Source organism: Bufo bufo, chromosome 1, assembly GCF_905171765.1.
Source record: "Bufo bufo chromosome 1, aBufBuf1.1, whole genome shotgun sequence".
Lineage (NCBI taxonomy): Eukaryota > Metazoa > Chordata > Amphibia > Anura > Bufonidae > Bufo > Bufo bufo.
In genome coordinates this window covers 102,511,196-102,536,565 of record NC_053389.1, presented here as the reverse complement: position 1 = coordinate 102,536,565, position 25,370 = coordinate 102,511,196, and the positions used below count along the sequence as shown (strand labels likewise).

The 25,370-nt window shown below is 43.2% G+C and overlaps 1 protein-coding gene across 1 annotated transcript in view; it reads right to left on the bottom strand.

Moving 5' to 3' along the window:
• MORN1 (MORN repeat containing 1) overlaps positions 1 to 25,370 on the bottom strand; it is a 489,262-nt gene that overhangs the window by 163,025 nt on the left and 300,867 nt on the right. Inside the window, exon 12 of the mRNA XM_040427472.1 lies at positions 23,692 to 23,774. Within this exon, the coding sequence (XP_040283406.1) occupies positions 23,692 to 23,774 (83 nt within the window). The remainder of the gene's footprint in view (positions 1 to 23,691; positions 23,775 to 25,370) is intronic.

The following is a 25,370-nucleotide window of genomic DNA, read 5'->3' as shown; positions in this document are numbered from 1 at the left end:
GGAGCGGTTTTCCAAGTCCTCCGCTTTATCTTGCAGGGCCTGGTTAATGTGAACTATGTCTCTTATTTGAGACTCAGTTTTGCAAAGCTCATCCTCCAGGGTCCCTGTTCTTTGCTATAATTCCCGAATATGGGAAGAGTTCTGTGCAATGTCCAGTTGCAATTGTTTCATAGTCCCAGCAATGGTGGATTCCAGCGTGGCTTAAATATCTGGGGCCAGTATTTGCGCAACCGCCAAGGCGATTTCTTTGCTAGGAAGCTCCAGCTCTTGGAGCTGCAGCGACTGCTGTGATTGCGGCGGCGACTCCCCTCTGGAAGAATCGTCTGCATCGGGGGGAAGGGGGGGGTTGTGAGGAGGAGCGGGTTGTTCTCCGCTTACCCTCCGCCATCTTGTCTGATCGCGTCAGATCCGATTCTCGCGGCAGGAGTGAAGAAGTCAGCAGCGGGGGGCCGTTGCGGACCAGGTATCTGTCCATGAGCCACCCGGTTCAAGTTAGGTAGCGGCGATCCCGCTTCTGGTCCCGGCAAACCCCCGATATGTGGCAGGGTATACGGAGCTCCTCCACCGCACATCCTCACATGTGCGCGCCAGAACCGGAAGTCCACAGCACATTTTTACCATATGTTTACCATATACATTGGGAAAAAGTAAATAGTACACAACGCTTTTCCATCCTGCAGAGTCCAGCAAAGATTACGAGATTACGGCGATGTAGCTTTGTGAGCAAGGAGGAGATTCCAGGATACAGTCGGTGGGGGGCTCCTTCACAGGGGAGCGTGGCTGGGCTCCAGAACGGTTAGTACAGCCCCTTGGGCTCCTTACCAGGCTGATTTACATACAGTGGGATGCGAAAGTTTGGGCAACCTTGTTAATAGTCATGATTTTCCTGTATAAATCGTTGGTTGTTACGATAAAAAATGTCAGTTAAATATATCATATAGGAGACACACACAGTGATATTTGAGAAGTGAAATGAAGTTTATTGGATTTACAGAAAGTGTGCTATAATTGTTTAAACAAAATTAGGCAGGTGCATAAATTTGGGCACTGTTGTCATTTTATTGATTCCAAAACCTTTAGAACTAATTATTGCAACTCAAATTGGCTTGGTAAGCTCAGTGACCCCTGACCTACAAACACAGGTGAATCCAATTATGAGAAAGAGTATTTAAGGGGGTCAATTGTAAGTTTCCCTCCTCTTTTAATATTCTCTGAAGAGTAGGAACATGGGGGTCTCAAAACAACTCTCAAATGACCTGAAGACAAAGATAGTTCACCATCATGGTTCAGGGGAAGGATACAGAAAGATGTCTCAGAGATTTCAGCTGTCTGTTTCCACAATTAGGAACATATTGAGGAAATGGAAGACCACAGGCTCAGTTCAAGTTAAGGCTCGAAGTGGCAGACCAAGAAAAATCTCGGATAGACAGAAGCGACAAATGGTGAGAACAGTCAGAGTCAACCCACAGACCAGCACCAAAGACCTACAACATCATCTTGCTGCAGATGGAGTCACTGTGCATCGTTCAACCATTCGGCGCACTTTACACAAGGAGATGCTGTATGCGAGAGTGATGCAGAGGAAGCCTTTTCTTCGCCCACAGCACAAAAAGTGCCGCTTGAGGTGGGCTAAAGCACATTTGGACAAGCCAGCTTCATTTTGGAATAAGGTGCTGTGGACTGATGAAACTAAAATTGAGTTATTTGGCCATAACAAGGGGCGTTATGCATGGAGGAAAAAGAACACCGCATTCCAAGAAAAACACCTGCTACCTACAGTAAAATATGGTGGTGGTTCCATCATGCTGTGGGGCTGTGTAGTCAGTGCAGGGACTGGGAATCTTGTCAAAGTTGAGGGACACATGGATTCCACTCAGTATCAGCAGATTCTGCAGACCAATGTCCAGGAATCAGTGACAAAGCTGAAGCTGCGCCGGGGCTGGATCTTTCAACAAGACAACGACCCTAAACACTGCTCAAAATCCACTAAGGCATTTATGCAGAGGAACAAGTACAACGTTCTGGAATGGCCATCTCAGTCCCCAGACCTGAATATAATTGAAAATCTGTGGTGTGACTTAAAGAGAGCTGTCCATGCTCGGAAGCCATCAAACCTGAATGAACTAAAGATGTTTTGTAAAGAGAAATGGTCCAAAATACCTTCAACCAGAATCCAGACTCTCATTGGAACCTACAGGAAGCGTTTAGAGGCTGTAATTTCTGCAAAAGGAGGATCTACTAAATATTGATTTCATTTCTTTTTTGTGGTGCCCAAATTTATGCACCTGCCTAATTTTGTTTAAACAATTATAGCACACTTTCTGTAACTCCAATAAACTTCATTTTACTTCTCAAATATCACTGTGTGTGTCTCCTATATGATATATTTAACTGACATTTTTTAACGTAACAACCAACGATTTATACAGGAAAATCATGAAGATTAACAAGGTTGCCCAAACTTTCGCATCCCACTGTATATATAAAATCATTTTTTACACTCAATAAAACCACTCAGAGATATGGAACAGGCATATTGCGGACATGCTAGCGGCGATCTAGCCGTGCATGTTCGCATCTCTATAGGGTAAAAAGAGGTGACAGAATCCCTTTAAACAGAAGTAGGTTCATGGTTGACCAACTATTGAGTGAATGACCTTCTGCTGAAAGATCATTTTACGGAAACAGTCATATACATTTTAGTCCAAATTGGCCACTGCAGTCAGTTAAACATATTCAATGACACTGGATACGGATTAATGATATTTCTAGGAACAAGAACAAGTTCTTGGCTATGACCGATCTTTCTTTGAACAACAGTTTTTTGTACAGATAACGGAAAAAATATATAAACAAAGTTGACTTCTTTTCAGACAACATGGTCATGGGTCAACCGTAGTGGTCGTTTATTGCTTAATTTCAGCCAACAAATGATTGTTCGTGAATCAGGTGAAGATTTTGCCCCCCTGTATTATATATTTTAATTTATTTCCCTAAGTTTCATAATGAAATCTAAAACAAGCAATAAACTATGTACATCAACTATTAATTATCACAAAAAATTGTGGTGGGCGTTAAGTTTTTGCATTTCCATATTTTTTTTTTATATTATACCGGCTTTCTCCGGGACAGTATAATTACAGCAATATCACATCTGTATAGTTTTTATTGTGTTTTAATACTAATAAATAAATAAATCTTTGTGAAAAAACTTTTTTTCTTTGCACTGCCATATTCTGACGATGTTATTTTTTGCGGGCGATCTATAGTTTTTAATTACACCATTTTTGAGCGTGGATGACTTTTTGATCACTTTTATTTCAGGGAAAGTGAAGCAACAAAAAATTGCGATTTGGCCATTTTTATTTTTTTGTTTTGCCACAGCGTTCACCGTAAGGAATAAATAAAAGTTTATCTTTCAATAGTACAGGCAGTTTGGAACACAGCAATGCCTATGGTCTTTATTTTTATTTTTTTATTATTATGAGGAAAGGGTGGTGATTAGAATTAATTTTATTTTTTTATATTTTATATAAAAAAATGTGTTTTCCTTTTTTAGGTCCCCTTAGAGGACTTGAATATGCCATCTTCATATTGCTTCACGCTTACACTGCAATGAATTACCATTGCAATGTATTGGAGATTTGCTATGCTCTTATGGATCTCTGCCATCTGCAGGCCTCCGCACAAATTACAGTTGTAACAGCCTCAGTTCCTTAAGAGAGAAGCTGTTCAGGCCCCAGAATCGCAGCTTTCCCAGGGAAAGCCACCTCATATGCCATGGTAACAATTAACCATGGCATCTGAGGGGTTATTAAATGTCTGCGATTGGTGTCACTGCCAATCACAGACCTTAGACCGGGCGTCTGCTGTTTAAAAAAGTAGAAACACGGCAGCTTTGGCGCCTGCTTCATTCACAAGTGGGCGCCATTTTTAAACCCCGGATTTCCACTGTACATGCAGCAGTCCTCTGTACAGGTGGCTTTTGGCTTGATGATCTTGTTTAAAAAATACAAATCTTGAAGAGGAGCACCATGATCAACACGAAATTCACAAAAATAAACACATTAAATTTACATGCTAAAGTTCCAGGTACTCATTTCTAATATACTGGCATTAAAGGGTTAAACTCATCTCAGACATTGGTGGTATATAGCTAGCCACCAATGTCACCTCTGGGACCTGCTCCCATCTCTAAAACAGGGCCCTCAAAGCAAAGGAGAGCGCTCCGTTTATGCGCAGTGTCCTCTCCATTCACTTCTATGGGAGTTCTAAAAATAGACAAGCGAGAATGCTTAGCTATTTTCAAAAGTCCCATAGCGGTGAAAGGAGAGGACACTGCGTATCCACGGCCACCTCTCCATTCATGGGTATGGAACTACCAGAAGTAGCTGAGCCAGCGCTTTGCTATTTTCAGAACCCCCTTGGCGGTGAATGGAGAGTAGCTTGCAAGGTGCGTTCTCCTTTACTTTGGGGGGCTTGTTCTGGACATAAGAGCTGGTCCCTAAGGTGGGACCCGCACCGATCTGACTCTGGAGGCATATATGCCATTAATGTCTGAGATGGAAAACCCCTTTAAAGAAATAGTGGATCATAAGGATGAATTTATTCTGGATATCTGTCATTTCTATCTGGTAAGGCTATGCAGATAAATAAATCATGTTTAAATAAAAGTGATGCAAGATATGAAATATGACATCTACACTCAGCTTAGCTTAGCATGAGCAACCTGTCAGCAGGAGCCATGAGATCCGGGCAGTATATGAGCTGGTCCAGCACAGAAATTCCCAAGGTATGTGTAATAAGCATGGTAAGTCTTTTATACTGGATGCTGAGGCGTACATGAGTTGAATATCGTCTTTGTGCACAAGCCAATGGCTTTATAATCAGCCAATAATAAAGGAAAGATATCCGACATGGCCAGCACTGCGGGGGATTGCTCTTCTAAGAAACTAATGAATGAGAACATGCTGCAGGTTATAAGGATGTCCTGCTCCAGACAGCACAGAAGATCAATGCATCAGACAGCTGCAAGTGCATTAGGTGACCTAATTGTCTGGAACTCCAGCAGATCTTGCGTGTTCACACAGAGCATCATTTATATATACTGTGTGCTCCCTGGGCTAAAATAAAGACTGCAGCCAAGGTAAACAATGCCATGTTCAATCTATGGCAAGGCTGGCTGCAATCTAGTATATGACTCGAGGAAAGGTGAGGAGAAATTCTCTCATATGAAAAGAAATACTGTATTATGTGAGGGGATGAAGGTAATGAAAGTGGTGTGTGGCTGGAACTTATGGTATGTTCAATCATTTTTATTTCTAGATCTGAACTTTTCAGACCAGTCCTTGTTTATTTTGTTTTTGTAGGTGTTAGACCCCCGAGTGGTGTTGCCACTCCTACACCCTGCTACTGTCCTTAATGGTCTAACATAAAGTCATCTATGCATTATGTTCCAGGTCCTCTCCATAACGTGCATCTATAATAATGTTTGCAACTGTTTATAACATGTAATATGCCTGGCTCACCAGCAGGTGGCAGCAAACTCGGCAGAGCTGTAATTATGTAGAATGGAGCTGACCATTCCATTCTAACCCCCCTCTGGAGAGAAGTGGGCGAATCCAATTTTCTGGAGGAAGGGTGGGGACCAGTTAGAACTGGTTCTAGTGCTAGTGGTAGTGTGTGTGCTGGTAGGGACTCCATGTTGGAGCTCACCGTATTCTACCACATCCCTTGGCTGAACATAAACCCGACCAAAAATTTAAGCAGACCATCACGAAAAAAGCAAAGACACTAATTAAGCTTGTCAGGACAGCAGAGTCAGATATAGCAGAGTTGAGTTTTCCTGCCATTTTAATGCTAAAACCTGCTGGAACCAAGATAATGCCTGAAATCTGTTTTGGGAAAACGTTTACTCAAGTAAATGTCACGCCTTGCCCTGTGAATGTGCGGAGATCTGCCAGGCTGGCTGCACATGTTTGACTCTTCTCTTTGTTTTGGTTTGAGTTGAGCTGGATCCACCTTCCCTCAGGTGTACTGGGTTGATTGTTAGCGAGGCTATTTATTCCTCCTTCTCCCAGTGGCCTGTGTGGGTTATAGTTCATTCCTGTGGGCTCTGGATGTGTTGTGGATTGTCTGCTCCAGCTCAGCTCAAGATAAGTCCTCTCTGTTTCTTCCCTTGTTGTCTTTTGTCTAGGCCTCTAGGGAGACGCTTGCTTCCTCCTGCTTGAGGAAGCAGGTCGCCTCTTCCCCTTTCCCTTCTGCTCAGGGTTTTCCCAGGGTATAGACGTAGGCACGAGGGTATCCACCATAAGGGTATGCACATGTGTATATAGGGAAAGCTTCAGGGATCGCTAGGAGGCGACCCTTTCTCCCTAGCTTTTGGGCCTAGTCTATTGCTCTGTTTGTTTTCCCTGTGTTTGGTTATTTCCCTGCTGACATATCTTCCGTGACATAATAACCTGCCATAAAACTGTCATATCCCTGCTGTTTGCAAAATGGAGGCTATGGATGCTTTGGCTGATCGCATGCAGGGATTATCGCTGGAGGTTGCTGATCTCCGCAGTTCTGTTGCATGGTGTCAGAATGCTCTGGCGTCTGGCGCCATTGGAGGAAAACAGGTCTGCTTAGAGCCTAAAGTCGCTCTCCTGATAGGTTCTCAGGGGGTGGTGATGACTTTATACAGTTCAGGGAGTCCTGCAGGTTGTATTTTCGTCTGCGGCCAATGTCATCTGGTGACGAGAATCAAAGAGTGGGGATCATTATATATCTGCTCAAAGGGGACGCGCAGTCCTGGGCTTTTTCTCTGCCGACCGGTTCACCATCCCTCCGGTCGATGGATGAATTTTTTAGAGCCTTGGGATTGATTTATGATGACCCAGACCGGGTCTCTATGGCTGAATCGAAGCTGTGCAGTTTGTTACAGGGAGAACGTACTGGGGAGTCGTATTGTGCAGAATTTAGAAGATGAGCAACGGACTCGGGGTGGAATGATCCTGGACTCCGGAGTCAGTTTTGTCAGGGGCTATCTGAGAGGTTGAAAGATGCCCTTGCTTTTCATGAGTACCCCGATTCATTGGAGACAGCCATGTCTTTGGCAGTGCGGCTTGATAGACGTCTTAGAGAAAGGTATAAGATTCCTCTCGAGTGGGGGGTCCCGTCTGTAAGTGGATCCGTCTCACCTAGTCCCCGGGGTGATATGACTTTTAAATCTGGGGCAGGAGAGGAGCCTATGCAGTTGGGTCAGGTTTCCTTTCGCTCAGGTAATAGGGATTTTAGGAAGCTGAATAAGTTATGTTACTACTGTGGTAAAAAAGGTAATTTTGTTTATGTGTGTCCTTTTGTTAAACCTCAAAACGGTAATGAAAAACTACGGAGGTATTCACATAAAGAGAAAGAAAAAACCTCCCTGACTCTTGGTAGTGTAAATGGGGAGTCTGAGCAAGCTAATATGCATTCTCCCTGCAATACCCGTTTTCTCCTGCCTGCCATGGTGGCGCTAGACTAAGGAAATTTTGATTTTGAGGTATTTGTTGACAATGGTGCGGGGGTAAACCTTATTGACTTTCATTTTCTCCAAAATTTTGGTTTTAGAACTAGCGCATTAGAAAAGGTAATACCAGTGTTTGCTATTGATTCCTCCCCTCTCTTATAAAAGAGTCTTAGTCATATTGTTCATGACATTCCGTTAAGGATGGGTGATTCACATGTTGAGTCTATTTCTTGTTTTGTTATGAGGGGCTTTCCTGCTCCGATGGTTCTAGGTTTACCATGGTTGATAAAGCATAACCCTACTATTGACTGGCGAACAAGACAAATCAGTAGCTGTAGTGAATTTTGTACGGACAACTGTCTCCGTGCTTCTATCTCAGGGGTGTCAACTACGGTCCTACCTCAGTTTCTCTCTGATTTTGCGGACGTATTCTCGGAGGGTGGAGCTCCGGAGCTGTCCCCCCATAGAGAATATGATTGTCCGGTCAATCTCATCCCTGGAGCTAAACTGCCAAAATCTCGGCTGTACAACCTTTCCCAACCCGAAAGAGAGGCTATGCGAAAGTATATTGCAGAGAGTTTGGCAAAGGGACATATTAGGCCATCCAAGTCCCCTGTGGCCGCCAGGTTCTTTTTCGTAAAAAAGAAAGACGGATCACTTAGACAGTGTTTGGATTTCCGGGAATTTAATCTTATTACGGTCCGTGATCCGTATCCCCTTCCTTTGATTTCTGATCTATTTGATCAAATTGTCGGAGCCAAGGTGTTCTCCAAGTTGGATTTAGGAGGAGCCTATAATTTGATCAGAATAAAGGAAGGAGATGAGAGGAAAACGGCCTTCAATACACCCGAAGGTCATTTCGAGAATCTTGTCATGCCCTTTGGTTTAACTAATGCGCCAGCAGTCTTTGAGCAATTTGTCAATGATATTTTCCATCATTTAATGGGAAGGTTTGTTGTTTTTTATCCTGATGACATACTAATTTACGCACCCGATTTGGAGACCCATCAGGATCATGTGAGACAGGTGTTGTCAATCCTTCGGGAGAATAAATTGTATGCAAAATTGGAAAAATGTGTATTTGGTGTCCAGGAGCTACCGTTTTTGGGATACCTGCTTTCTGACTCTGGTTTTCGTATGGACCCCGAAAAGGTCCGGGCGGTACTGGAATGGGACCGACCTGAGAATCAGAAAGCTCTGATGCGGTTTTTGGGTTTTACCAATTACTACAGAAAATTCATCTTGAATTATTCCACCATTGTAAAACCTTTGACAGATATGACTAAAAAAGGCGCCGACCTCTCTGTCTGGTCGGATGAGGCATTACAGGCCTTTTCTGCTATTAAGAAATGTTTTGCGTCTGCTCCCATTCTGACGCAACCTCGTTGTAGAGGTTGATGCATCAGAAGTGGGGGTCTGAGCAGTTCTGTCGCAGGGTCTTTCCCCTAGCAAATGGCATCCGTGTGCTTTTTTCTCCCAAAAACCCTCTGCCGCTGAAAGAAATTATGATGTAGGAGATAGAGAATTACTGGCCATTAAATTGGCCTTTGAAGAATGGCGTTACTGGTTGGAAGGGGCTACTCATCCTATTACGGTATATACTGACCACAAGAATTTAGTTTACCTGCAGTCTGCTAAGCGCTTAAATCCTAGACAGGCTAGGTGGTCACTGTTTTTTACTAGGTTCAATTTTGTGGTCACCTTTCGCCCTGGGGTTAAAAACGTCAAGGCAGATGCGTTGTCATGAAGTTTTCTTGGGGGGAGTGATTCAGAGTATCCCTCTCCGATTTTGGCTGATGGGGTGGTGGTTTCTGCTCTGCACCCCGAGTTGGAGATGGAGGTGTTGGGGGCCCAGGAGGAGGCTCCTGATTCCTGTCCTCCAGGCAAGTTGTTTGTTCCTGCTGAACTGCGATACAAGGTGTTCAAGGAACATCATGATACAGTCCTTGCGGGACATCCTGGAAGCAAATCCACCATAGATCTTATTTCCCGGAGATTCTGGTGGCCAGGGTTGCGCAAGGGTGTGGAGGGTTATGTGGCAGCTTGTAAGACATGTGCACGTGCGAAGGTGGCTCACACTCAGCCTTCAGGATCCCTTCTTCCTTTGTCCATGGACTTTATTACCCATTTATTGAGTTCCTCTGGGAAAACTGGGATTTTGGTGGTAGTGGACAGCTTCAGTAAGATGGCCCACTTTATACCGTTCCCTAGCTTGCCCAATGCCAAAACTCTCGCTCAGATATATTTATCGATATATTTTATCGATAACATTGTAAAACTTCATGTCATTCCCTCTGATGTGGTGTCTGATAGGGGGATGCAATTTGTTTCCAGGTTTTGGAGGGCGTTTTGCTCTTGTCTGGGAATTTAACTGTCTTTCTCTTTGGCTTTTCATCCCCAGTCGAATGGTCAGGCAGAGCGCACTAACCAAAACCTGGAGACGTATTTGAGGTGTTTTATTGTTGAGAACCAGGATGACTGGTCCTCGTTCTTGTTTCTAGCCGAATTTGCCTTGAATAACCGTAGACAGGAGTCCACTGATAAGTCGCCATTTTTTGGCGCATATGGTTTTCACCCACAGTTTGGTACTTTTTCTGGGACTGGATCTTCTGGGATGCCAGAAGAGGAGAGATTCTCTTCCATCTTGTCATCTATCTGGTGGAAGATCCAAGTTAATTTGGAAAAGATGGGTGAAAGATATAAATGGATGGCTGACAGCAGACGTATGACTGGACCTGTGTGTGGGTGATTCGGTGTGGTTGTCCACTAAAAACATTAAGCTCAAGGTACCGTCTTGAAAACTGGGTCCAAGATTTATTGGCCCTTACAAAATCTCTGCTGTGGTCAACCCAGTGGCGTTCCGTCTGGATCTTCCGCAGACCTGGAAGATCCATAATGTGTTTCACAGGGCCTTACTGAAGAAATATGTGGAACCTGTGGAACCATCTCCATTGCCACCTCCTCCTGTCCTGGTGGATGGCAATTTAGAGTTTGAGATCTCTAGGATTCTCGACTCACGTGTTCTTCGGGGTTCCCTCCAGTACCTAGTGCACTGGAAGGGATACGGTCCCTAGGAAAGAATGTGGATTCCGGCTTCTGATGTTAGTGCTAGCCTGGTGAGGGCCTTTCACAGGGCACATCCGGAGAAAATTGGTCCGGGGTGTCCGGAGGTCACCGGTAGAAGGGGGGGTACTGTCACCCCTTGCCCTGTGAATGTGCGGAAATCTGCCAGGCTGGCTGTACATGTTTGACTCTTCTCTTTGTTTTGGTTTGAGTTGAGCTGGATCCACCTTCCCTCGGGTGTACAGGGTTGATTGTTAGCGAGGCTATTTATTCCTCCTTCTCCCAGTGGCCTGTGCGAGTTATAGTTTATTCCTGTGGGCTCTGGATGTGTTGTGGATTGTCTGCTCCAGCTCAGCTCAAGATAAGTCCTCTCTGTTTCTTCCCTTGTTGTCTTTTGTCTAGGCCTCTAGGGAGACGCTTGCTTCCTCCTGCTTGAGGAAGCAGGTCGCCTCTTCCCCTTTTCCTTATGCTCAGGGTTTTCCCAGGGTATATAGATGTAGGCACGAGGGCATGTGCATATCCACCATAAGGGTATGCACATGTGCACAGCAGTGCAGGGAAAGTTTCAGGGATCGCTAGGAGGTGAGCATTTCTCCCTAGCTTTTGGGCCTAGTCTATTGTTCTGTTTGTTTTCCCTGTATTTGGTTATTTCCCTGATGACATACCTTCCGTGACAGTAAAGCTGCCATTGAACTTCATCTCAAGGTCTGGACTCGAGTTCTTCCTTAATCCCTCAATTATTCCCCCTATTTATTGCTTCGGAGCCAAAGCCTGGGTCCAGCGGTATCCAGGTAGGAGCACCACGACACACATGAAGAGACATTTGGGCCCACACTATTACACCACTCAGCAATTCCTACACCTGGGACGCGTTATATAGAGGGCCCTGGGGTGCAGCCGCCGGTTGCATAGGCCCGTCTCCAAAGGTCTATGTCTTGGAAAGAGCACAGAGGCCTGAGATAGGTCTGTTCACTTGCAAATAATTACTTAAAGGGCATCTGTCAGCAGATTTGTCCCTATGACACTGGCTGACCTGTTATATTTGCGCTTGGCAGCTGAAGGCATCTGTGGTCCCATGTTCATATATGCCCGCATTGCTGAGAAAAGTGATGTTTTAATATATGAAAATGAGCCTCTAGGAGCAACAGGGGCGTTTATTTTTTCCTTCTTCTGATCCGTCACAAGAACAACCCCAAAATTCCACACAAATTTCCATGCGGATTTTTGTGCATTTTTGCACCAAATCAGCATCAAAATCTGCATGTGCTACTTGTTGCCTCATATCTCACCCTTCAATTAAAAAGGCTGAAATCCACACCAAAAGTCACACAAAGAACTGACATGGTGTGGATTTCAAAATCTGCATAGCAGGTCAATTTCCGCACGGAATAAAAGCAAAATATACATGAGGTTTATCTACTCTCATACTCTTACTGGTAGTGTCTTATGTTGTGCTTTTTGCACATGAGAATCCGAGAGAAAAAAAAATGCAGAAGCCTCAACGTGTGAAGGTAGCTAAAGAGTGATGTTCTAAACTTTAAAAAGCAACAATACCCATCTCACGGATCCCCTGGCGCCCCTGCCTGGTCTCCATGCGTTCTTGCTATGTTATATATATAAAATCTTCTAATGTCTCTTATAAAGCATGTATTCATAACTACCACACAGCCGTATACATGTTGGACCACCACATATTTTATTTCTCATGCTTATCTAACGCTGAAATATTCTGAAGCACTCTGCAGACATTGTCATCTCTCACTGTACCCAGTGGGGTTTACAATCTGTATTCCCTAACAGTATGTCTTTTTTTGGAGTGTGGGAGGGAACCTAAATAAACATGTGGAAAACATACAACTCCATGAAGATGTATCCCTGGGATTCGACCCTGGGACCCTAGAGCTGCAAGGCAACAGTGCTAACCACTGAGCCACTGCCCCCAAAAACAACTTCTCACCATGGATATACTGGATAGAAGAAATGCAGGCCTTGGGTCCCTCATAATAGCGACTGGGTAAAGCCCAGAGCCAATGAATTTTATCACCGATTCTGTGGATAGGTGATAAACCTTCTCTGCTAGTCAGCCATTTATAGAAGAGGACATTGGAAAGATAATCATATCAAAGACAACCTAGTGGTTGAACTTGAAAAACATGTCCCACAACAGCTGATTTGGGTGAAGATGAATGGAAGATGACCAATGTACACTTCAAAACCCCAGTGACTAATCTGCTTTAACTGAGCCACAAGGGAAGAACCTGCCATGTGAACCTTCTTGGTTGTGATGAATAGCAGATGGTGGTTACAGAAGTAGAGGTGAAATTAGTTGGGGGGGGATCAGAATCAATGTCAGAAAATATTACTTACGATATTATCTAGAAGATACAGTATCTAAAGGGATCCATAAACAGCTAGTAATTTTAATCATTATCTTATTCAGGCCAAGGTTCACACATAAATTTGTTCTACACATGAGACGTAGTGTTCATTAAAACCACAGTGCAGTAATCAGGAGCACACAAATGCTACAGGGAGGAAAATATAATTTTTTTCTTGAGACTGCTTGACATAAAACAATCAGGGGACAATTTATTAAGACTGGAGTTTTATATTCCACCAACTTTTTGGAAAAGTGGCAACAGTGGCTGAAAATCACAAAAAGGCACAATTTTTGCACAAAATGTGGCCAAAAATGTGCAACTTTTTCTAGAATACAGCCAATGAAAAATTCCCCATATGTCCTAACCAAAATTATCTGAGACAAGGGCAGGCAGCCCTGGGTGCCATGGATTAGGCCTCTTTCACACGACTGTATGGCTTTTTCAGTGTTTTGCGGTCCGTTTTTCACGGATCCATCGTTTCTTTTTGTTTTGTTTCTGTTGTGTTTCCGTTTCTGTTCCGTTTTTCCGTATGGCATATACAGTATACAGTAATTACATAGAAAAATAAATTGGTCTGGGCATAACATTTTCAATAGAAAAACAGAAATACGGAATGCATACGAAATACATTCAGTTTTTTTTGCGGAACCATTGAAATAAATGGTTCCGTATACGGAACGCAAAAAACTGCCCGTAAACATTTTTCATCTCTAGTTTTGTTAGGTAGTGGTTAGAGGAGCAAGAGCAGAAGAATGACACCAAGTCCATGCATTTTGTCAAATAGTCAAGGACTTTTTTTGTTATACATTAAATTAAGTTATGCAAATTGAATGAGTTTCACATATGAGAATGAAATCATCACCCCTGTGTTCACAGCTCAACCCCTATATGAGTACTACTACCATCATCACATAGCTTAAGGGAAAAGCAGAAAGTGAATCCAGAAATGTCTGGTGTTACATTGCCAGAGGTGGATGTCACAGAAGTGTAATGAATCCTAAACCAGTATCAGATGTTACAATAAATGGCAGGTTCCAAATGTTCAAATATTTGACCCATAAATATAATACAAATAATGATGAATCATGGGGAAGTTGTCTAGATACCAAGGATTGGGGGAAAGGAGGGTAATAAAAGAAAAACTATGACTTTAAGGCTTACTATAATGTACATAGTATGATGAAATGTGGCAATTCTGCATTATTTGTAATAGTTAATATTTTACACTAATCCCAGGAGCACTTTGTCATTGAGTTAGTGTATATAATGGGGTTGAACCTGATTTCTGAAATTTGCATGAAAGCAAGGAATGTTATAAGAAGAAGAAAAAACCCAAAAAAACAGTGCTTACCTATTAAATCCCCCTGCTACCCCCACAGTGTTCCTCCACATTAGAGACAGGTAGAGGGACAGCTGCTGCCCTGAAGTGTCATTAATCCATTGCTCAGCACCCTGGGTTGTACCGAAGAGCATATAGTCCTGCATGGTGCTACATGAGGGAGATGCATACATGGAGAATGCCACCATTTTTCTTCTGCTAGATGTGTATGGAATTTGATGGAAAAAAAAGACCACCACTGGAATCATATATCGGAAGCATATGAGGTACAGTGGAGCACCATGTACTTCTATGGGTGCCCTATTTTTGTTCCTAGCTGTAATACAGCCAAGTGCATGACTCAGAACTGAATTTTTAGGCATTGAAAGGAGTTAAAGGTTATGTACACCTTTGGGGCAATTTTGTTAAATATTGAATTGTACTTATTTTGAGCTAAAAATAATTTTTTCAACTGATCTTTATTAAAAGTGTTGAGCCCCTTTCTCTGTTCAGCCTTGAGATTCTCTAGTAGTTCACTCTGTTCCATCAGGCAGCAGCTTCCTATCTCTGATTTCTGACCTCTAAACACTTGTTTCAACTCAATTCTTATCTTACTGATAAGAATGTGGCATTAGGTCCCTTTACATGGTACGACAGAGCAGCAGATTATCGGGAGGGAAGTGTTCTTTCCCGACAATCTGCTGATCATTAGTGGAGGAGACCAATGCATATAAATGCAGCAATCTCCTTCAGAGTATGGAGAGGAGTAATCACTAATGCCCTAAATGAGTACAAATGCAATCATAAAACAAATTCCCCTGAAGGTATACATAGCCTTTAAGTTTAAGGCCATTTTCACATCGTATTTGGTCAGTATGTCTCATAAGTTTCTGTAAGCCAAAACCAAGGCCAAGGTCCAAAACACAAGGCACACATCTTTCCATTATACTTTTCTCTGTAGGTTCCACTCCTGGTTTTGACTCATAAATACTGCTGAAAAGTACTGACTAGAGATGAGCTGAAGGATGAAAATGAAGGATCACATGACCCTGGGAGGGAGGGGGGCTTGCTCTGATTGGCTCACAGGCTGATAGCCTGTGGGTCAATTAGTGGCAGGATTTTGGCAGGTTCTTCAGGCTCTGAGCTAGTTCAGAAGCACAGATGCCATCCCGAGCTTAGCCTCCCATGTGAGAGGACATGTGTTGTATGTGTCTAGCAGATAGCAATTACAGACACAGGCCAGCCATATTAGTGTGCTGTAGGGATAGTTTATGGATATATTTAGTTAGGTAGATTGAATTAATAGGTATAAAAGTGAGGGTTTTATCAGAGAGGGAAAGTATAGGGTCAGTTAGTGTTGTCAGAATCAGCAGGAGGGCAGCTGCTAGCAGGTGGAAAGTTTCATGTAATGCACTATAATCACAAAATCCTGCATTACCTGCAGAAACATATTTTTTCAGCAGCCAGCATTTAAACCTCAACCTTCCACAGTTCATAAAACTTTTATAGGTATATTCCCAGCACCGCAGCCTACATTTATACATTTTTCTGGTTACGCTGAGCAATTGTGCCTTTTTCTTTCTTAAAAAAACTGTTGCAATTTTGCTATTGTTTAAAATTGCACAGTTCAACACATTGTACTACTGCAGTAATGTACCAGTTCAATTCAAAGCACTGTACTACTGTGTTAATATACCAGTTAACCCTTAGGGCTGTTTCACACGAGCGGATGCCGTGCGTGACATCCGCTGCGTGAATGACAGCCAAGACCCGATGCAGACAGCAGAAGCACAGAGCATTAACATGACTGATAATGCTCCGTGCCTCTCTGTGATCTCTTTACTACGAAATCACAGTGACAACTTTATCTCACTGTGATTTCGTAGTAAAGAGATCACAGAGAGGCTCGGAGCATTATCAGTCATGTTAATGCTCCGTGCTTCTGCTGTCCGCATCGGGTCTTGGCTGTCATTCACAGAGCGGATGTCACGCACGGCATCCGCTCGTGTGAAACAGCCCTTAGACTACTGCTGCAATACATTTACGGTGGAAGTAGTCTGTTTAAATATACCAGGTTTCTGCTGTTTCAAACAGTAGGGGCCAGGAACTAGTGTCTGTAATAAGCCACAACACTGATCACAGATATTTAACCATTCAGATGCTGTGGTCAAATGTGACCACAACATCGAAAGGCTGAAAAGTGAGGATAGGGGATCCATTCATTCCCTGTGGCAGCCTAGGTCCTCCTAAATTATCTGAGGCTGCTGCAGCTATGTTCCTATGAAGACCCTGCCAGTGGGGATCCATCGGAACACATAGTAAAATGCTCATAGACTGTAAAAAAAATATATATATCTAAAAAAAATGAAATCACCCTTTCTTTCCCCAAAACATCATAAGCATCGCCATGTAGAAAAATGCCCATACTATAAAATATATATCCAATACGGTAAACAGCGTAAAGGAAAAAACATCAAAATAATTTTTCCAAAAAAATTTAATAAAAAGTGCTGAAAAAGTCGTACACATGCCTTAACGGTATCACTAAAAACTACAGATCGCCCTGCAAAAAACGAGCCCTCTTTTTTGTCAGATGTTGGCCAATAGGAAATTGTAAAATGTCCTACCAACACTGCATTTTTTGTAGAGGCCTTTAAAAAATAGGTTTCCTGGCAATTTTGTTTCTGTTACATTTTTTATCAATTCACAGCACACTCTGAGTGTGCTATTTTTCACGTGTTTTCCCAAAGATTTCTCTATAGGAATAAAATATCTGAATAAAAATGCAAGCAAAACATGCCACTTTCCCCCTATAAAAAACAAAACCCTTGTAAGTACACATTCATTTCATGGCTAATTTTACCAGTCAAAAAAAAAAAAAAAACTGTTCCCCCTCCTTTAAGAGTAGCAGCACCTTAAAAGGTTAAAAGGTTGTCCTGGTACTTAAATATTGATGACCTATCCATTCACTTGAATAGAACTTTGCAGCTTATGTCCAGGCCACTAAGCAGTGAATGAAGCTGTGCTAATTCTGGCGTGCCACTGTTTCTGTGGCAGGAGTCATATTCCCTCTGATCTGGTACTGATGACCAATACTAAGGATAGGTGCCAACTTGCGTGACAAGTTGGTGAAAACAGAGGTTGGGGAACCTCGGGGGGATGGACAAAGGTATCTGGCACCAAGGAGGTTGGGGTGCTACCCTTGCCTTGGTTGTTGCAATTGCGGCAACATGGTGAAGGGAGATACCTTTGCCCATCCCTATAGTGGTAAAATTTACAAAATCAAAGATTTATTTACATGTAGATCACGTGACATAATATACATGATCACATGTCCTTGTGGTCTCATCTACATAGGTGAGACCACAATGGAAGCCCATGAACGGATTAACTCTCATAAAAGTAATATCAGAAGGGCCCAAATTGATAAACCTGTGGCAAAACATTTCTTGGAACGTGGACACTCGGTCAACCAACTTAGGTTCCGAATCATAGATTCAGTCGGCAAGATGAGACGTGGGGGAGATAAGGATCGGATCCTACGCAAAAAGGAGCTGAAATGGATCTTTGAAATGAGGGCACTCCAGACCTATGGGATGAATCTGGATTTCCATGTGGGGAATGTATAAGTGACCCTAGTGACATGTGGAGTGATCTGTAATCTGTATAGTGTTTTTAATTGATGACAGTTTTTTTCACTAATTTCTTAGGCACTTATTTTCACTGGTTTTTATTCCGACCAGCATTACTTCGTGATTCACGCAATTGAGGAATCGGCCGCCCTCGATTATAATCGCCGGCCCGTTTATATGGGATAGCTACACAGACGATTTGAACGGGGGCGGGAGGTCCTCTGCGCGTCCCTGGCAACACCATGGCGCTGACAGGGTGGAGATGAGGAGGAGCTCCGGCGTCACGTGATCACATGGGCGTGTTAGCCCGTGATCATGTGACTCAGGATGAACACGTGAGTACATGGCCCCTCCTACCCGGACATGCGCATTGGATGTCGAGGGACGCGCTGGAAGGTATGCTTGTGACCGGATCTTATGTATTACATGGATTTATGCCTCGATATCACAAGGTGCACATACACACCTGAGACATAATGAGTTGCTATTGGAATATGTAATTGGCCACGACCATGAATGTGGGAGTGGCTAAGGGTTTTTAAACAGGATATTTTGTATTACACTTGGTGTTTGATAAAGGCTATGTGTTAGCCGAAACGTAACAACCTTTTGCACGGTGATTCACTTTAGCGGCTCCCAATAAAGGGATCTTTTTGTACCGGACATGCTGCCTCCATCATTGTTTATTGGACAATACTAAGGATAGGTCATCAATATTTCAGTACCAGAAAAGCCCTTTAAATTAGTTGTCCAGGATTTTACTATAGATGGCCTATCCATAGGATAGACCATTAATATCTGATTCAAAGGGATCTGACACCCTACACCCCACCAGAGCGACTATACAGCTCCATCCATAGTGTAGTGGATGGAGCCGGTCCACCTCAATGGGAGCAGCATTGCAGTAACCAGTTCTGTCCACTGGTTACTGAAGAATGGCCATCAATAGTAAAATCTTGGTCATCACCTTAAAGGTAGAAGGTATGGTCAGGGGAAAAAAAATGTTTGATTTTTCTATTTATGCAGAAAAAATTGTAGTATTGCATCATACATGCACCTAAAAACAGTATGCAAAGTAACATAATACACAATTGCATCACAATGAGATCACTATGCTAATACGTATGTAAATCAGATGCAACCATAGAAATCAATTTCCCTCAATTTCTGTAAGATTATTGTACTATTCTATCCCTTATTTCCAGGAAGCTGTCTTTCCTCCTGTCTCGCTAAGGCTTCCTAGACAGGATGACATATTCGCAGGAAAGTTGTCATGCTGAGCTCCTTAGAACAAGACACAATGTGCGCCGATCTGCTGCTAATACAGAGGCAGATTATAGGATGAATGACTGAATCAGAGGTCATCATGACATATGCCCGAGCTTTTGAGTCATAGACGTGAAAGTCTCACTGATAATGGCTCAATGGACAGTATCATTATTCCAGAGCATTACATTTCAAACTGCACGACTGACACTCTGTGAGCCCCAAACAGGTGATATTTTATGATTAGGGAAAAAGAAGTCTCAGGAAGAATGAAATTATAGGATATGTTAATCAGAACAACATAAAATACCTAAATCGGAGACCTGTCAAATACATTAATACTCTCAAAAATACGTCTCCCTCCATACACCACATCTGCCTATAGAAAAGTTCAAAGGGTGACCCAGAGAGTTATGAAGAATTAAAAAAATGGGTGCATGTGTCCACGGCATTCCTTCTGATGCCAATCATAGTAGCCCAAAGACTACTCTTTGACCAGTACCCCTTAATAAAATCCAACTTCTTTATTAATAAATTACTTTAAAAATCGTCAGAACAGCAGGAAAAAAAAAGCATAAAACGTGGAACCCTCTGCACTGGACTAACTAAAGTATGATAAACCCAATATTTAGGTTATTTTGTCCAATGCACATGTTGGGATTTATCCTAGAAGTCAAAGAGATTTATGGAATAAAGATTGAAGACTTATTTATCTCAGTGCTGGACATTTTTTGTTGTTTTCCTGGGATTTATCCTACATAGAAATCCATCAAACGCATCTATGCACTTGTTTCAAGTCCATTTAGGGAATCTCTCCAGCCTCCGTTTCTTTGACATTAAAAAGGTAAATAAACCAGACAGAGGCAGAAGCAGGAGGAAAGGGCGTATCGACTCATGGGCCCGGGGACAAAAGTTAATCTCATGCTCGCCAGAAGCAGCCCAACCAAATATTTTTAGCACTATTGCTGGGTCTCTTAAACGCTAACAGCCAGGTTTATTGCTAGGGTCTTAAAATGTCAAGGTCATAAGGCTTTAAAACATATATTCTGACCCCTCTTCCCCACAAAAAACTATATATCAGAGACAGCAAATCTATAATACACATTTTTTTAACAAAGCAGGCTGAGATACAGTGGCTCAGCTCCATGCAGTTCAGTACAATGAAAAATGATTACACTGCACTTACACCTTCTCCAACTGGAGTTGTCCACTTGCCAATTACGACTCCACCATCTAAGATGTTTGACAGAGCAGAAGGAAGTGTATTTCACAGTGCATTGAGCTGTATGTACAGTCCTATGCATGTACTTGTTCTCTAGCATGAGTCAGTGCGTGAACAGCCAGCTTTAACCTACTTTGGCTGCTGGTCCTGTTATGGACCTCACATTAGTTAGTAGGTCCTCCTAAACACCACTAGTGTAAGTAGTCATAGCTGCAGTAAAATAATTTGTAGAGCTAAGGGATCTCTTCTATACAGAAATGAGATTACTGTAAACTTTGCAGCTGCCTATCTGAATTCTTCTTCTCAGCCTCTCTTCCTTGACTACTGTGTATGCTGCTAGTTTTGCAATTAAATGGTAGAGATGAGTGAACCTTTTAAGATTTAGTTTGTTTCAGGTTTGCAAAATTTTTGAAAAAATACGGTTTGGTCATGAATCAATTCTACCCAAGAAAGAGAGACAGGGAAAGAGAAAGACACTCTTTCTCATTACGGAGAGAGCATAGTATGAGTAATATGCTTGCAGAGTATTGTAGGCCAGACAATGCACCTCTGGGTTTCTAGGAAATATATTTAAATTATCTTTCCTAAGCCTATCTGATGCTAGCGGATGTAAGATGTGCCTATCATTCATATTATTTTCCCAGAAACCCAGAGGAATGTTGACTGGCTTACGATCCACCTCATGCATACCTCATGTTCCTCAGAAAGAGCTGGATTCCTCGTATGAGACAGTTTTCCTTTTCTTTTGGAAAGTAGACTAGCATAACGTGGAGAAGCAAGCACAGCAATAGATAAAAAATGTTAATATGCAAAAGCAATGACTGAGCAGTTTGAGGCTACCACAGAAAACTTAAGGTCTCTTTACATGGGAGTTCCTTCCCTACAATCTGGTGATCGCTAGCGGAGGAGACCACTGCATTTACATGCAGCGATCTCCTCCAGAGAATGGAGAGGAGCGATCACTAATGCCATCACTCTTCCCCATAAGGACTGGTTGTTTGCCTGCAGGAGATCGTGTTTACACATCACGATCTGCTGCCGATAAACAATCATTTTTGCATGCGAACAATAAAACTGATCTATAAAACATAAGGACATATGAATATTTTTGCCACCCACACACAGACAATAGAATGCTCGGAATCGGCCGGACAAAACCTTCTGTGCAGCATATTTAATGGGGCCAGGGGGCATTCCAGTACTGTCCAGCAATGTCAGATTCAGAGAGCTCTGGCAGGCTGTTCTCTGTCGGATCTCTGAACACATATGTGAATTTAGCCTAAGACTAGTGGGCTAGTGACGGATCTCCTAGCACCCCGACCGGGTACCTCCGTTGATAGATGCTCCTAGTGTTTCCCGAGGACTCCAAGCACTCCACTTGACACCGTAAGCGCTGCAGACCCCACGAACCGCCGAAGCTTGGTTGAGGCCTCACCGTCTCCTACCCACCCTGGACCTACGACAAGGCTCCAGGCTCCAGTGGGTCAACCTCTCCTAAGTCCAGAGAGCAGGAACAGCTCTTACAAGAGCTCGTAGTTATAGCCAGGGGAGTATAGCAAATCTTCAGCGTATAGCAATCCCCAGCGTCGATCAGTTACCCAAACATCAGCCTCAACATGATAAAGGGTAAAATAGGAACTCTTTATTGAGGGCTACCCGCCCATATTTATGCAGGTCCCCATCTGGTGGACACGCCCCTAGGGGACCAGAAGGAAGACTGTGACACAGGACAGATATGCAGCAATTCAGGATACACAGACACAATACATCCCCACAATGCATCATGGTTTCCTCATCTCTGCCCTGGAGGCACCCGAGGAGTAATTCAATTATCTCTCAAGACAAAGGGAAATCGCCAATACACATGTGGGGACAACAGGACAGAAATCACCATTTAAACATACAATGTCACAACCCTTACAGTAAACACAGACATTTAACATATCCCCAGATAGCTCAAGTCTGAGTGCATATTATTAGGTGAATGGCACTCAGACTACACGAATAAAATTTGCTATCTGGGTACCCTCACATAACATACACTGCAATTCCAAAGACAGATGGTTCTGTCACACACCTCAAAACCCCACATATCCCCATAATGTATACATCCATGGATAGCTCTGATCTGGGTGAACAACATATCCAAAAATCACCCAGATCCGAGCAGGGGTTCCCGAATTCCATGAAAGTCACATTTGGCCGACCACAAGCATGGCTTTCCTGCCCCAAACAGTTCCACAGATTTAAGCTGTGCGGCCGGTCTGTCTTCTCCTTCAAAGTTAGTATGGGCCATAATCCTGGGGCAAGAGGCTGGTAGCCAGGCCCCTCCAAAACACCGTGGCGAGGTTGGTTTCGCCACAGACAGCAACCAAGCATCCAGTTATTAAGATGTAGTTACACGTGGCAGATTTGTTGCAGGCATTAATTATTAATCTAAATGGGGCATCATAAAACAATAATAATACACACAGTGATGTCCTAGCACTTGGATAGATAATACATCCATGGACAGCACACATACCCAATTACTTTAATGTGTGTATTAACTCACATTATAGTCTTTGCGTCCGTGAAAACCGCATACACAACACAGATGCCATCCATGTATTGGCTGTGGTTTTCAGGGATCATTGTTTGAAGATGCTTTGGAAATGAATATTTAGCTGAACAGTGTCTGTAGAATACGGATGACACACAGAGGGCAAAAAATGGACACATGGACATCTTCAAGAATCAACCACTGACCATCTTGCCACGGATGTCATCACAGACACGGATGTGTGGAGGAGGCCTAATTCTGTGACTGAGCAGATTTGCCAGGTCTGGGAAACTCCTGTAATATAGTTGCTATATCTGCAGTTACCCAGCCCCACCGATCCGAAGCCACAGCGAGATAGAATATTAAAATACAGGGACTACTCTAGGGCTTCACAGGGGAGTTTTAATTTTTTGTAGGGGACACTTTTATAAACCTAGAATTGATATATTAGTATCCAGGAATGACACCTCCTCTGATGAACATGTATTAATAGTTTAGTAATAGATACGAGGAAGAATACTGCTGCTAATATTAGTAGTCATTATAATGATAGAATAGGCAAAGGCAGCACAATCCAGGAATTCACCCTTTCCATGCCAGAAGGGTTCCAACTGTGATGTGCACGGGAGAACTGATTGGTTTGGGGGAAGGACAAGCCGTTATTTCCCAGAATAGAAGACTCTGCAAGAAGTCTGTCTCGCTTCAGGGAAAGCATGCACAACATAAGAAGAGAAGCAGCTCCAGCTGAGCGACAGAAATACTCATTCACACCTACCTGCTGTCTTCAGTCTTCTCCTGTGAGACTGTCATTTTGTCAGCTCTTTCACCCGTCAGTTTTCCACTTGTTTTTTTTCTGGTCTGGAATGTAAAGGAATATGGATGTAACACTCATAAAGAGATAGATAGATAAAGAGGGGGGAGAGATTTGTTTTATCTGCTGTATACTGATGGGTGAAAAAGTTTGTGAACCCTGTGGAAGTGATACTTCAGTGGATGAAAACATTCAAAAGCCAGAAACATGTCCTGCTCACACAGGTGCATGGTCATTTACAAGAGACCTAAACTTAAAGAGGTTTTCCACCTCTACAGATTATCTGTTTTCAGCGGCAGAAATGAAATAGTGGATGGAACCAGATGGAGAAGCGCCCACCTACTGCATAATGGCCATACCGACGTACTGCAACTCAGCTCCCACTCACTTGACAGCTGATCGGTGAGGGTGCTGGGTGTCCGACTCCCGCTGATCAATATCTAAAAGGTGGAAAATACCTTTAACTAGGCTTGTATCTACGTCAACAAGAGATGTGGTCAGGGTGTAGTCTCTGACTATAAAAAAAGAATGCTTCCATCCACTGACACCAAGCATAGATCATAAGTGATGTGTTCAAACACATAGGAGGACATTTATTAATTGATATACACCACAATAGTGGCATATCAAAGTCGCAGAGTTTGACACGTCATTTTTGCAGCAAAATCTGCAAAGCATTTCCTCGCTAGCACCACTTTTACGAAGCGTTGAGAAAAGGGGGCGTGGGTGGGGAAACAGGTGGGCCAGGAGACCCGGCTTATTTATCATTTTCCATAACATTTTTGGCATACAAATGGCTTAAAGCAAAGGGTTGGTGTAGAGTTAAGCCTGTTGCATGGCCTGCTTGAGGAAGCCCCAGCCTTATGCCTCATTCACACGTCATTGTTCGGTCAGTGATTTCCATCAGTGATTTGGAGCCAAAACCAGGTGCGACTCTAAACACAGAACAGGAGCAGATCTTTCCCGTAACCTTATGTCTGTGGAGGCTCCAATGTACAGTATACCGCCATATGAAGTCAGAAGAACTTGAAGATATAGATTTCTATGGGTGACATATCACAGATCTGAACATGGATCCATAATACAGTACAGCCATGTACATTAGGACAGACACACTTGATCACTGTTGCATTCAAACAAGAATCTAATATATGTTAGAACAGGGCTCGACAAATCCCAGGCGCCAGGTCGCCATGGCGACCAGGAATTTAGTCCTGGCGCTTGGGTATTTGTCAGCCCGTTTTCAAAGGTGCCCGGGCGATGGGTGTGGAGCTGCCGTTCTGTCCGGAGGCAGCACCGTTTGAAACAGCTCCGTCACAGCACACAATAGCAGAGACGCTGGCAGCAGGGAGGGGAGGGACTCGGGAGGAGTGTAATCTGATCCTAGAGTGGAAGCTGCTTCTGCCAGCCCCTCCCCTCCCCGCCCACCAACCAATCAGAGCTGAGGCGAGGCAAGCACTAGCAGCTCTGAGCCCGAGTCACTGACACAAGTACAGGAGGGAGTCTAAGGCCTCTTTCACACTTGCGTTGTTGGGATCCGGCATGCACTTCCGTGCCGGAGGTGCCCGCCGGATCCGGAAAAACGCAAGTGTACTGAAAGCATTTGAAGACGGAACCGTCTTCCAAATGCTTTCAGTGTTACT